The following is a 13,976-nucleotide window of genomic DNA, read 5'->3' on the forward strand; positions in this document are numbered from 1 at the left end:
ATGGAGACGGGGAGAAAAGTGCCCGTAGCCTCGTGGCCCCTGGCGCTCTCCGGGTATGTCCAGCCGCCGAGCAGAGGCGGCAGCGCGCCCAGCCTCGGGAGAGAGCGCCGCTGCTTCCGCGCCCGTCGGAGGGGCCGCTCGGCCACCCGGCCGCCCCTCATGGGGCCACCGCGGGGCGATGCGCCCTCGCAGTGAGCTCTGCGAGGCCCGTCCGGGGCGCGCCGTCGGGGAAGGCTCCCTGGAAGAGGCAGCGAGAGCGTGGTGCCCCTGCGCGGACCCGGAGCAGGGCGCCGGCATGCGGCAGCTGAGTCGCCGCTGCTGCTGAGGAGGGCAGGATGGAGCCCTCGGGCCTGGAGCTGCTGGAGGGGACCGTCCACACGCCGCCGCCGCCGCCGCCCCAAGAGCCCATCCGCTTCGGAATCGACCAGATCCTCGGCTGCTCGCAGCAGCAGCAGCAGCACCAAGGCGCTTGCGGAGCTGCCGTCGGGGCCCTCGGGGAGCCCGACCTGGCGCTTTACGGCGGCGGTTACGGAGCAGAATACAACCCGGCCTGTTCGCTGGGTGCTTACGGCCTTCCCAGAGCAGCGGCTGGCGGCAGCGGCGGCGGCGGCGTCATCCGAGTGCCCGCGCACAGGCCGGTGCCCTCCGCAGCGGCCCATCCCCAGCCGGGGGCAGCTAGCCTCCCCTTTCCCTGGATGGAGAGCAACAGGCGCTTGACCAAGGACCGGATCGCAGGTGAGAACAGCCTCACACGAGGGTAGGGCCCTCCCGCAGACTTGAGGCACCCCCCCCCCACTCCGCGTCGAGGTCTACCAGAGGGAGCCCGGTGCTCCAGCGCGCGGAGTCTCCCCTGTTCAGCTTTCCTCAGAAGCCTAGGAGCCAACTCCCAAGGGTCGAGGGGTCTTCGGGCCCCCAATAAAATATTTGAGGGGGGCGCCCCCCAAAGTTGGTGGACATTGCCATCGAAATGGTGTGCGTGCACCACGTCATGTGATCAGTTATGCAGGGCGGGGCTTACCTCAACCCCCCCCCCTATATTTTATTCCAGTTGGCACCCCTGCCCAGAAGTGCCTGGATCTGAGCCAAGACTTCCTGGGGCTCAGCCCCAAAAGGAAGTTGCCGAACCCAGAGCGCTCCCCGCATTTTGGGTCTCTCCTGCCCCAAACCTTTTTAACACCTGAATTCCTCGAAAGGGGCAGGAGAATATGAGCGCGATCTTCAGGTTTCCGCAATAACTTTCGCCAGACGGGAGAGGAAGGCTGCAGAGAGGCTTGTACGGCAAGGCTGTCGGTGGGCCCTTCCCACAAATCTCCGTCTGGCTCTGCAGTGCCTCTGCCTCCCCTCGCCCCACACTGGGAGACCTCTTCGCCTCGCAGTTGGCGGAGACTTTCATAGAATTATAGATTTAGAAGGGAACTTAAGGATCACCTGCTAGGCCAACCGCCTTCAAAAGAGTTTCGCTTCCAGCTCCACCTCTTGCGACTTCCGACCGTTCTCTGTGAGTGGGGAGCCGGGGGAGCGGGAGGGGGGAAGGTTTGGTCCCGGCTCGCACTGCTGTGAAGATACAGCGGGAGCGAAAGCGGCTGCCCCCTCCCTGCCCTCCTGCCTTGCCAGGAAGAGGGACAGGAGATGAGCGGGGCGGGCGCGGGGATGATATCAGAAAGAACCCGCGGGACTCCCTCCCACCTCGACTCCTTCCTCGGGATTCAGGTTGAGGGCGCCCCCACCTTGTGCTGCGCCCTTCTCTCCTGCCGCTGGCATTCTGGGCGGGTGGGGGCGACGGCAGCCTGGATCTCCAGAGTTCACACTGAGACGGGAGGGGTCCCTGCGGCTGCCCCCTGGCGGGATGGGGTCCCTAGAGGTCGTCCAAACGTCTCCGACCTGGGAAATAGGCGAGAGGGATTGGTGAGACTCTTCTCCCAGCTGAGCCGCAGGAACGTCAGGGTCTGAGTGGGGGATGCGATCCCTTCGGTCGGTGATCCCGGGAAGGGCGTCCCCGGAGGGAGACTTCTCCACCACCGCCCTGATCAAGGCAGGTGGTTGGACTAGATGAACTTTAGGGCTCCCCTTCCAGTTTTATAATTCTATGACCAGGCTCGTCCTCTTTTGCTCTGCCCGCAGCCGCCCTGCCGCCTTTCTCCGTCGCCCGGCGCATAGGCCACCCTTACCAGAACCGCACGCCGCCCAAGCGCAAGAAGCCGCGCACCTCCTTCTCCCGGGCGCAGATCTGCGAGCTGGAGAAGCGCTTCCACAGGCAGAAGTACCTGGCATCCGCCGAGCGAGCCGCTTTGGCCAAAGCGCTCAAGATGACCGACGCCCAAGTCAAGACCTGGTTCCAGAACCGCCGCACCAAGTGGAGGTACGAGGCGGGGAGAGAGGGTCGCTGCCGTCGTGACTGTGGTGATGATGATGATGATGATGATGATGATTTTCATTTATCATTAGCTTTTTACAGTAGCCTCCCCCCCAAAAAAAGCCCATAAAACAATTTAAAACCAGAAAAAAATGTAAAATACTCAACAATACAAGATGGTTATCTGGCCATAAATTAATGAGAACTTTAAAGGCTGCAAGTCACGCAGATCCCAGATGAACCCCGTAGTGGGGGAGGGTCCTCAGGAGAGCGGGGAGCCCCACCCTGTTTGCAAAATGGTCGTGATGATAATAATACCGGCCCACCTCTGAGGGTTGTTGTACGGATGAGCGAGAAATGTAGGTGAGGCGCTCCGGACACTATAAGCGCTACGAGGGTGGGAGGCGGGATGTAGAGAGACCCAGGCAGGTGGGAGGGGGCGTCAGGTGGGAGATCGCCAGAGACACAACCCCTCCTCACCTGCCAGTGCTGCTTGTTCAGAAAGGGAGGCGCTCCCCTCCTCCATTTGCTCCTCGCTCGCCCGTCCTTGCCGCTAACGCCCCCCCGCTTCCTCTCCCTCTCCCCCGACCCACCAGGCGGCAGACGGCCGAGGAGCGCGAGGCGGAGCGCCAGCAAGCCAACCGGCTGATGCTGCACCTCCAGCAAGAGGCCTTCCAGAAGAGCCTGGGGCAGCCGCCGCCGCCGAAGGACCCGCTCTGCCTGCATAACTCCTCACTCTTCGCCCTGCAGAACCTGCAGCCCTGGGCCGAGGAGCACAAGGTCACGTCCGTCTCCGGGGCGGCGGCCCTGGTGTGACCGGAGAGCCGGAGAGCCGGAGCGCCAGCTCAGGGGCGCGGAAGGGAGCCCCGGACTGGCCGAAAAGCCTTTTCCTCACGCGGAGCGCCGCTCGGTGCTGCGACCTCACCCCGGAGAGGCATCACCAGACAGCCGCCCCCTCCTCTGCCCCACTCCCCCCGCCCCGCCGCTAATTTATAGTGACTGGTTCTTTCCACAATAAAGTGTCAAAGTCTCTCTCCGGGATCCAATCCAGCTGTTCCTCGGCGGCGGAAAGGTTGTTGCAAGCGCATTGTGTTCCCCTCCCTGAACCACCTGCCCTGAGCATTGGGCTTCATAGAATCGCAGAACTGTAGAATTGGAAGGGACACCCAAGGGTCATTTAGCTCAACCCCTTGTAATGCAGGGATCCTAAATCTCCGGCCATCTAGCCTCTGCTTAAAAACCTCCAAGGCAGGCGCCACCTCTCCTGGGAGTCTGTTCCACTGCCCAACAGCTCTTACTGGCAGAAAGTTCATCCCATTGGTTAGTCGGAGTCTCCTTTATTGCCCTCTGAATCGGTTGGTTCGGATCCTCCCCCTGGAGCAGCAGAAAGCAAGCTGGCCCCCTCTTCTATCCCTTAGGGATTTGGCCCATCACATCACCTCTCCCTCTGCCCCTTTCTAAGCTGCTTCTTCTTTGGATACAGATAGGTAGCCGTGTTGGTCTGCCATGGTCAAAACAAAATAAAAAAATTCCTTCCAGTAGCACCTTAAAGACCAACTGAGTTAGTTCTAGGTATGAGCTTTCGTGTGCATGCACACTTCTTCTTTGGAGATACTCGCAGCCGAGTAAGATGGTCTTCCATGAGTATGAACGGTGTGTCCTTAAGTGACTGTGGAGGAGGGCAATTCTGCTCTTTTCTAGGCTAAATACAGTGGTAACTCGGGTTAAGAACTTAATTCGTTCTGGAAGTCTGTTCTTAACCTGAAACTGTTCTTAACCTGAAGCACCACTTTAGCTCATGGGGCCTCCTGCTGCTGCCGCGCCGCTGGAGCCCGATTTCTGTTCTCATCCTGAAGCAAAGTTTTAACCCGAGGTAATATTTCTGCGTTAGCGGAGTCTGTAACCCGAAGCGTCTGTAACCCGAGGTACCACTGTATATCCAACTCCCTCAACCTTTCCTCATCAGGCTTGGTTTCCAGACCCTTCTTCGTCCTCTGCACACCTTCCGGCTTGTCAACATCCTACTGAAACCTGCAGAAAGGGCCCCCTAGCGGAGAACTTGCGCGCGCACCCAGAGTGGTCGCTGGAGGTCAGGCTGCGATGAATTGAGTCGGGCAAACTGGCCCCAGGACTGGGGCTGGACTGCTCCACGTAGGCCGCCCTCGCCATGTCGGTGAGGTTTTTGACCTGGCCGACTCGTGGCTCTGGCTCAGAGCAAGCCGAGCGCGGGATTCTGAGAGGGCGCAGCGGGACCTGTCCATGGTGCTGGAGGCTCCGCCGAGCCCGAGGGAAGCGGACTCGCCTTCCTCCTTGCTGCGGCGGCCCTCAGAGGCAGAACCAGGGGCAGTGAGGGGCCGCAGGAGAAGAAGACCCCAGAGGTAGGGCCCAAGGGGCCATGAATCTCCAGGCCAAACAGGCGCGGGTCCAACCCCCCCAAAGAGCAGTAGGACGAGAGCTCTTGGGATCCCGGTTCCCCTCGTTTGTGGTGCAAACGGGGCTGGGGGGGGGGGTCTCTAGGTCAACTGCGGCATTTCAGCGACCCCCTTGTTAAGCGTCTGTGCCCCTTATTGCCCACTAGCTGAAGAAGCTAAAGACACACACTCCAGCCCGCCCACTCACGGAAAACCCGGAGGGACCGATGGCCACCAGCCGCCAGGTCTGTGTCTTATCTCTACAGCGGGGCAGCTCTGGCTAGTAGGAAGACCAGCTGCCGCGACCCGCAAGTCCGGCCCTGCTGTCGGCCTTCGCGTCGGCCGATGCGAGAACAGGATGATGGAGCAGATCCAACTCTAGGGCTCTTCCTCTTTTTGTTGTGATAATAAAATAATAATAATAATAATAATAATAATAATAATAATAATAATAATAATAATAATAATAATAATAGAATTTATATACCGCCCTATAATACCCATAGGTCTCAGGGTGGTTACACTTTTATCATGATGGCCCAGTCCCCGCACCCAGCGCGCCCAGTCCGGCACATCCAGCTCGTGGGCGGGGCTACGTGGCTGCCACTTCTCTCTTCCCAGCCCGGCTTCCCAACAAGGTTTCCTGCAGGCCTCACCTGCCGGCTTCGCCCCAAGGCGGGCCATTGCATAGTCCAGGTGATGAGGGGGCGGGTCAGTAGAACTGACCAGGGGCCGAGGGCGGCTGAAGTAGGCAGGCAGGCAGGCTCCTTCCGCGGCTCGAGAGCGACACCTAAGGGCCCTCGCTCGCATCCCGCCCTTCCTTGCCTGCCGCGGGTCCACCGCCCTCTGCTGGCGGCCCTGGAGGAGGGAGGAGGTGGTCTTCTTGGCTCCCCCTGCCCGCAGTCCCCTCTCAGGCGCCGAGAGAAGCCGCGTGGATGTCACCGCGGCGCTCGCAGGAGAGGGAACCTCCGCTTTCCTCACGCGCTTGATATTTCCCTGAGGATGGGTGGGTGGCAGAAACACGTGCCCGCCCGCGGTCGGCAGGGGTCCTATCTGAGACGGGGGATCAAAAAGATTTCCGGCTCCCTCCCGCTCCCATTTCCAGCGGCTTTGCTCCGAGAACCAGCGAATTCTCCTGCCCCTGCTGCAGCGCGCCCTGATTGGCTGCCCAGGCTGCCTCTGCCCCTATATAAAGGCGGCCCGTTCTGCCGCAGTTCGCAGTTGGCGCAGAGCTGGGCCGGGAGGGCTAGTGGGTAGCGCGGCAGGGACACCGCGAGGCTCCGATCGCCGCGCTTGGAGGGCAGTTCCGCGTCCTCTGTCCCTCCGGGCGCCACCATGGACTCCGAGGGCTTTGGTTGGCGCAAGCCGTGGGAGGATTACCGAGGTGGCGGTGGGGCGGCGCGCTCCGTCCGAGTCAGCTTCTGCTCGCCGGGGCCGCGGCGCTCGGCTCGCCTCTCGGCCTCCGCGCTCGGCCCCTTGACTGACCCCCTGGAGCGCCTGGACCTGGCGCAGGTGAGCAACCTGAACGCGGAGCTGCTGGGGCTGCGCGCCCAGGAGAAGGAGCAGCTGGTGGACCTCAATGACCGCTTCGCCACCTACATCGAGCGGGTGCGGGACCTGGAGCACCGGAACCGGGCGCTGCTGCTGGAGCTGGAGGCGCTGCGGCGGCAGCAGCGGACCCCGGCGCGGCTGCCGCAGCTCTACCAGCAAGAAGCGCGCGCCCTGCGAGCCCTGCTGGACGCCGAGGCCGGCGACAAGGCGCGCCTGGAGGCAGAGCGCGACCGCCTGCGCCTCACCTGCGGCCAGCTCCGTGAGCGCTGCGCCCAGGAGGCGCGCCGGCGCCTGGACGCCGAGGAGACGCTGAGCCGCGTGCGCGAAGAGGCCGCCCGGGCCGCGCTGGCCACCTGCGACGCCGACGGGGCGGCCGGCTCCCTGCGAGCCGAGCTGGCCTTCCTGCAAAAGCTGCTGGACGAGGAGCGGGCCGAGCTGGTGGCCCAAGCCGAGCTGGCCGCGGCCACCCGGGTGGCGGTGGAGGGCGCCCCGGGGGCTGCGGCGGCTGCTCGGCCCGACATCTCCGCCGCGCTGCGGGACATCCGCTCCCAGTACGAGAGCCTGGCGGCGAAGAACATGCAGGCGGCGGAGGAGTGGTACCGCTCCAAGTTCGCCTCCGTGGCCGAGCTGGCCAGCCGCAACCAGGAGGCCGTGCGCAGCATCCGCCAGGAGACCGTCGAGTACCGGCGACTGCTGCAGACCCGCTCGGCGGAGATCGAGACCTTGCGCGGCGCCATCGACTCCCTCCACAAGCAGCTGGAGAGCCTGGAGGGCCAGCAGGGAGCAGAGGTGGCCCGCTGCCAGGTAAGGCCGGGAGGGTTAGGGGGCCGCCGCTCTCGTCTCCAAGCCCGCGGGTCTTGATGCGCCTCTCCTGCCGCGGCGGGGGCTCCGTTTGGCGCTCTTCGTGCTCTCGGCGCCTGCCCTGGGGTCCTTCCAGGGGAAGAGAAAGCGGCGACTTGACCCCCATCTCCGCCGGAAGGGCTGGGAATCCTGCTCATCTGGCAGGGGGAGTCAAGGGGGGGCTCCATATGTCTGACGCTTGGGATGCTGGGAGATGGAGTCCTAGCAGCATCTAGAGGGCGCCATGTTGGCAACTCTAGAAGGGCCTCCCCTTCTGCTGCCTCCTCCGGATTCAGCCTCGCTACCGCCAAAATCTCCGGCCAGCACAATTCTGTGGGGCATTTTATAGCTGTCGATGCCATTGGAGGAAAGGTTTGAAGAGTCGGTCCAAGATGGCTCCCAGATCCTCCTTCCAGGAGCCTTTGGGGATGCTCTCGTCTTCCAGGCAGCTTCTCTTCTCTGCCCCCCTCCTCCTCCTGTCCCTCTGTCTCCCTTGCTGCACATCAGATGCATGAGTGGGGAGGGGGTTCCTTATGCCAGACTCCTGTTCAGGGTGTGTGGCGCTTCTTATGTCCTTGCCCAGTTTCTTTTAGCGTTCTTCTTTCTCCAGGTCTCTGAGTTTGGTGACGGTGCGGGGGTCCTTCTCCTGCCTCCACTCGCCTCTTCTTCAGTGCAGGAGGTCCTGCTCCTGCTCTTGAGCGACGGGAGGGCGTGGGAATGGCACTGCCTCTGTGGACTGGCTTGTTGAGGGCGGGAAGGCAGAGGTGCCCTGGCAGGATGGCCCCGCAACCACTTACAGCTCCTCTATTATTAATAGGCAGATTGATTTAATGATGAAGGCCTGCCAGGTTAAACCTCGCATGTGTAGCAGATTAAGTGGCTATTAGGTTAGGAATTGGCTGGCTTTGAATGCCGCCCCCCCATCCCTTTCCTGCAATGCTGCCTGGGCTTCTGTACCTTCATTTAACCTTTAAATGCCCAGCCAAGGTGAGAAATGAGAGGCTAGTTTGGCTGAGACTGAAATCTCCCACAGGACCTGGAGGAAAGAAGAGGGGCTGAGTGGGCAAAGAGGCAGAAATCAGAAGGGCAGGGCAGGTGGTTGTGTGTGGTGGGGGGAGGTCAATGGAGGAAATGAGGTCAAGGGGAGAAATGAGGCTGGGAGGTCTTCCACATATCCTGGGGACAAGGGAATTAGATGACCCTGGGGGTCCCTTCCAACTCTACGATTCTGTCTTTATGGGAGTACAAGAGGCTGGTGTCTCCCCTCCCACCCTTCCTTCTTCAGCTACCTTCTTAGGGACTGCAGGGTGGTGGGCTGGGGGTGTTAACGGAGAAATCTGAGGGCTCCCTTGGACAAGAAACAAGGACCCCAGCCAGGAAGACCAGAGCAAAACAGCAGCCAGGAGGCTTGGTCTTGATTGAAGACTGTCGCGACAGGACTCCCACCTGCCACCAGGTGGAACAAGATGGAAGCCCCAACAAAAGAGCCCCCAAACTTTTATTAGCTGCTAATCCCCATATTACACCCTCCCCAAACTACATCACTCATACATCATGGTTACATTATGAAAGGGGAGGTCTGGTGGCAGGAATCTGAGCATCCTGGACCCTGCCCCATGGTTCCCCTTGCCCTCCACCAAACACCCATCAAGTGAAACAAAAGAGATATTTACATTTCCCTGTTTCTCAGTCAGGTTCATCACACCCTTTTGTCTCCATCTGGGTTTGTTATTTCTGGCATGGCTACCTGTCTGGCACTCAGGTATCAGGAGGCCAGGAATTATCACTCAGGCAGAGGGGCTGCTGAGTAGCTGAGCTTACATGTCTATAGGAATTTCTGAAGTTTTCCCAGTGAGCCAGTACAGAGATATATTTATCAGTGAATTCTTACATTTGGAATGGATAGGAAGAAACTGTGGTGAAGTGTTTTGTGGGGACAAGTCACAAAAGCAATTGTGCTGATTTTGGTAGTGGGCTGCATGTGCATGATATCTGCTGGAGGGGCAGCCCCCCCCAACCTATACATAAATTCCTGCAACAGTGGTGATCTCTCTGGAGGTGGCGGTCCTGGCGGTCTTGCAGGAATGGGAAAAGAGAAATTCCTGCTTCCAGCTGTAGTTCAGGGCTGTGTGTGAGAGAGGGGGAGAGGTGGGGTCTTCTGTGCTTTCAGGGGGTGGCTCTCATCAGTTCCAGCCTACAGTCTCCCCTTTTCCCTTGACCCCACCCCCACCCCCACCCCCAGGAGAGAGTGGCAGAACTGGAGCAGGAGATCTCAGAAGCCAAGGAAGAAATGGCTCGCTACATGCGTGAATACCAGGAGCTGCTGAACGTCAAGATGGCCCTGGACATAGAGATCACTGCCTACAGGTAAGGAAGGGCTGCAGCAACCCCACCCCCTCCTGCCCCCATCAGGCACCTCCGTGCTCGAGGCTGCAGGGCTGGCTCTCCTTGACTCCCTGGGTGCCCATGCCTTTGCCCACATGTGTATGAGTGGCAGTAAAATATGCTCTCCGTTATGGCAAACAGAGAAAGCGTCATGTATTCTACTCAATATTGATCCAGAGCAGAACTCCAACGTAGAGTTAGCAGAGTAAAAACTTAAACACATTGCAGGATTCCCAAAAAATAGACCAGAGGCAATGAATATTTCATCCAGCAGACCTTTACTGCTAGTAAATGAGCACAATGGTCACAAATCCATATACATTCAGGATTGGCACTGTCCATAAGAAATCCAGTTGCAGCAAACTTAAACTTACAATAACTTATAAGAAGACTAAACTTTAACACTAAGCATACTATATACAGAACACCACCCAGAACAAGAGAGAGACAGAAAGAGAAAGTGAATCCCTGGTTTTCTGGCCTTACTATTATAGTTAGCATGACCTTGACAGAAAAATATAACAGGACCAGTTTAAGCTAGCTGTACTAAGCTTCTCTGAAGCAATAACCCAAACATCATGAACCTTCTGCTTGTTTCTTTCACACAGAGAAGCTTCCAGGATCCTCTTGAATTAATTAGAATAGGAAATATCTCTACACATCAGCTCAATACTTTATGTACTAAGAAATGCAAACTGACAGGGCAGTCAGATTGTTCCAAGAAGGCTGAATCTGGTTCCCGTCCTCTTCCTTCTGTGTGCCAAAGTTTAAAACAGCCTCAAATAGTGCACTTAAGAAGAGACTGGAGTTCATCTGGCCCTGAACCCCAAAATAAGCTCTGGCCTACTCTGTATAATCTAGAATCCTTTGCATTCAAAGCTTGTGTTCTGTGCATAGCTGTCAATGTTTCCCTTTTTAAAAGGGAAATTCCCTTATTCCGGATAGGATTCCTCGCAAGAAAAGGGAAAAGTTGACAGCTATGGTTCTGTGGCTGAGCTCCTTGTCCGAGGCTGAGGTGTAGTAAACCCCTTCGCCCCCCCTTCTTTTTCAGGAAACTGCTGGAAGGGGAGGAGATGTGGTGGACCTCGTCTTCCTCCTTGCCACCCCTGATGAAGTGACAGATGGTTCTGTCGGGAGCAAAGGAACCTCCTCTGATGACCACCCTCCTCCTCGTCCTCACCCCTTGAACCTCCCTGCCTGCCCATCAAGTTGCTTGTGCCCTCATTGGCTGGGCTGGTGCCCAGCTGGCCTTGGAACTGGGCACGCCCCATGGCTCTAGGGAGGGTGGAGAAGCCGGTTCCCCAGGCCAACGTCACCTCCTGCTCATCCAGCTCTGATCTTTTCATCCGCCATAAGATGCCACTGTGTGTGTGTGTGTGTGTGTGTGTGTGTGTGTGTGTGTGACCCTCCTGGCTCCAGAGGCAGCCCCTTCCCCTGCAGTGAGGCTGCCCCCCCCCACTTTTAAGCCCCTCACCTTTGGAGAATAATAAGCAGGAAACAAGCAGCCTTGCAACCTGAAATTGGGTGCACTGCGGAGGGGTCTTATGTTTTGTACTACTTAATTAATGTGTTTTCAGCAAGGTCTGGGCTAATTGGGATGCATAGTGGGGGGGTGCCTGTGTCAAGGTCGGGGCTGCCTCCTTCCATTAGCTGGGCGAAGGAGTCTCTGTAAGGGGGAGGGGCTGCACTGCTGCTCCCCCTTTGAGGGCTGCATGGCTCCCCCCCCCCCGATGCCTGTGGGTGGAGTCAGTGTGGACGCCATGGGGACTGTGAAACAGGGCCAGTAGGGGCTGCCCAGAATTGGGACTGGGGGGGGGCCTAGCAGGGCTTCCAGGGAAAGAAAGGCATTTAATTATTCAGAATATTTCATATGTGTGGGTTCAGAGTTGAGGGTGGAGTACTGCTCTCTCCCCCCCCCCCCCCCGCCGTTAGCCAAGGGCTTAATCCAGCCCAGCTCTTTGGTGCAAAAGGCTCTCAGAACTGGTCACAAATCTGTAAACAAAAAACCAACACAGTCTCTCTCTGCCTTCAGGTTTATAATCTAAAAGACACGACAAAAAAGGGAAGAGGACAGAAACACAGTTTTCATTTTGCAGAATGTGTATAATGTGTTGGTGAAAGTGGCTCACCTGCTAAAGGGGTTTTGAGACTGAGTGTGGAAGAGAAACACGGCACAGATTGTTCTTAAGAGGGAACCCCCACCTTTAAAAAGTGTTTTTAATGGTGTGTATTCAACAGAAACATGCCCTTCCTCAGACTGAGGCTTGCTCCTGGGAGCCAAAGGTTTGAGAAAAGGGAGTTTTCAACACTTGCTGTTCTTTCTAAGTTGGAAGCAGCTGCTCCTCCCCCTGAATACATGCATGGGGCAGATATAGGGTGGTATAATAATAATAATAATAATATCCTGGGATTTCCCCTCCCCTCCCCTCTCCTGAACTTGGAATAAACAGCCCCACCTCTGCCCAGTTCTCCTTCAAGATCAATGGGGGTGGGATGACCCCATTGCCCCCGCCCTTGCTCAAGCACTGTGCCCTGGGAGACCAGAGCCTCAAATATACACACGCACCCTGGCCCCCTCCAGATACTGGGGGGTGAAACTGCACGCAATGACCCCCCACAGCCCCCTCCCAGGCAATGCAGCCGGGGCTGAGGGAGAGAGGCTGCCTGCTCCCCAGACCGCCCTGTTTGGGGCTGTGTCCTTAGAAGCACCCCAACAGCGGGGGTGCTCTGGGAAGCCTGCAGCTCCCACCCTTGGGAAGAGAAGCTGCCCTCTGTTCCCACAATGCCCCCACACCTGCCAGCAGACCAGTGAGGCTGCAGCCTCCTAACGCAGGGAGTGTGAGGGGGCTGCTGTTTGGGGAACCTGCAAGGTCCCTTAGCCCCTTCGTCTGCTGACCCCAGCAGGGTGAGGAGAGCTCCCCTTTCTTTTCTCCTCCACCCCCCAGGCTGACCTTCCACAGGGAAGCCCAGGTCCCTACACAGGCAGCTTGCAAACCTGGATACCATGTTCCCACCCCACCTCACCCCTTTCCTCAATAACGTGTGCTGGGGGCAGGATTTGCAGTGGTCCTAAAGACCCCTGCCTCTTCCATTCCCATCCCTGAGGCCTTCCCAAAGTAAAGGAAGGATTGGACTCTGATAATAAGAATACACACAGAGGCTTGAACCAGCAAGCCTGGCCCTCCTCTGGGAGGTGCGTATAATAAGAATTCCTGTCCACACTCCAGCCCAGGTCGTTTTATTCACAAAAGAACTTTTATACAGTGTTCGTAAGAACCAATCAGATTTCTGCTGAGCATTTCAAAAAACCCCACGTGGGGACAAAGTTAAAGTTAAAACTACAAAGAGCTAATTTCCTACTTGAGCATGCATATGCAATTCAGAGTAAATAAAAGAGGAAGCGAAGAGGAATGCTTTTAGGAAGGTCATAAACAGGAGAGGACGGAAGAATGGCAAGGAAAGAGTATTCACCATCTCCCTGTGAACTCTCTCCCTGGCCCTTAAAGATCTGTCTAAAGGTTAAACTACATCCAGGTAATCTGCTGTCTCTATGCACTGAGGATGCCTGAGGAAGCAGCTGGCAGCTGGGCTGTGTATGTGACTTGTCAAGCAAGAGAAATAGGACAGGGAAGCAGAGGCGTGGATTGATCAGAAATCATATCCAATGGCTCAAACCCAGCCAATGCAATGCTTTCATTGCTGACACAAATGGCTGGCTCCATATTTTTTCCAATTCCTCATGGCAATCCCACGTGATCACTACACGCCCCCTCCTGTCAAGGAACATCCCCCCCCCTCCGTAGGGGCTGCTTCTGGCTCAGGACCCTGTATTCTTGGGATCTCCCTTCTCCAAAGCACTTTTTGCACACTCCCCCCCACTTTGGCTTTTGTTGCCCCACTTGTGGGCTCCCTCATCTGGCCGGCCACTGTGAGAACAGGGCGCTGGGCTGTAGGGATGGGCCTCCTTAGAAAAAGGGGCTGGCCTCTAATAACTGCTGTGGAGATCCAAGCAAAGGATCTGGATTGCGGGAAAGGGGGTGGCTGATTATCGTTGTTGTTATCAATATCAATATCAATAAAGTTACAGGTAGGGAGCTGTGTTGGTCTGCCGTAGTCGAAACAAAATAAATAAATTAAATAAACCTTCCAGTAGCACCTTAGAGACCAACTAAGTTTGTCATTGGTATGAGCTTTCGAGCTACTGGAAGGGATTTTTTAAATTTTGTTATATAATTTTTCTGTTGGTCCAGGAAGGGAGAGAGCAAGGAAAGGGAAAGGCCACCGGCAACACAGCACAGCTCCCCTGGCCTCCCTCCCAGTATGGAGCCAGAAGTAGCGAGGAATGCAGTGGCATATATATATTCCATTTTTCTCTTTTCCCTCCTCCAATTTTAAAGGTGCGGCTTATATTCAGGCCAATACGGTAATATAAAAAC

General features: G+C 57.3%; 2 protein-coding genes across 2 annotated transcripts; both read left to right on the forward strand.

The window, feature by feature from the left end:
- Positions 1-304: 304 nt before the first annotated feature.
- TLX2 (T cell leukemia homeobox 2) lies at positions 305-3,326 on the forward strand. Its single transcript, XM_081877500.1, has 3 exons — positions 305-735; positions 2,122-2,359; positions 2,950-3,326. Exons 1-3 carry the CDS (start codon positions 336-338, stop codon positions 3,167-3,169), a joined length of 858 nt encoding a protein of 285 aa, XP_081733626.1. The 5' UTR covers positions 305-335; the 3' UTR covers positions 3,170-3,326.
- Positions 3,327-5,962: 2,636 nt separating this feature from the next.
- On the forward strand, positions 5,963-11,751 carry LOC309349849 (alpha-internexin-like). The gene is made up of 3 exons (XM_081876175.1): positions 5,963-7,119; positions 9,398-9,522; positions 10,592-11,751. Exons 1-3 carry the CDS (start codon positions 6,100-6,102, stop codon positions 10,656-10,658), a joined length of 1,212 nt encoding a protein of 403 aa, XP_081732301.1. The 5' UTR covers positions 5,963-6,099; the 3' UTR covers positions 10,659-11,751.
- Positions 11,752-13,976: the final 2,225 nt, after the last annotated feature.

The sequence above is a fragment of the Podarcis erhardii genome (assembly GCF_964252035.2).
Source record: "Podarcis erhardii genome assembly, chromosome: 9".
Lineage (NCBI taxonomy): Eukaryota > Metazoa > Chordata > Lepidosauria > Squamata > Lacertidae > Podarcis > Podarcis erhardii.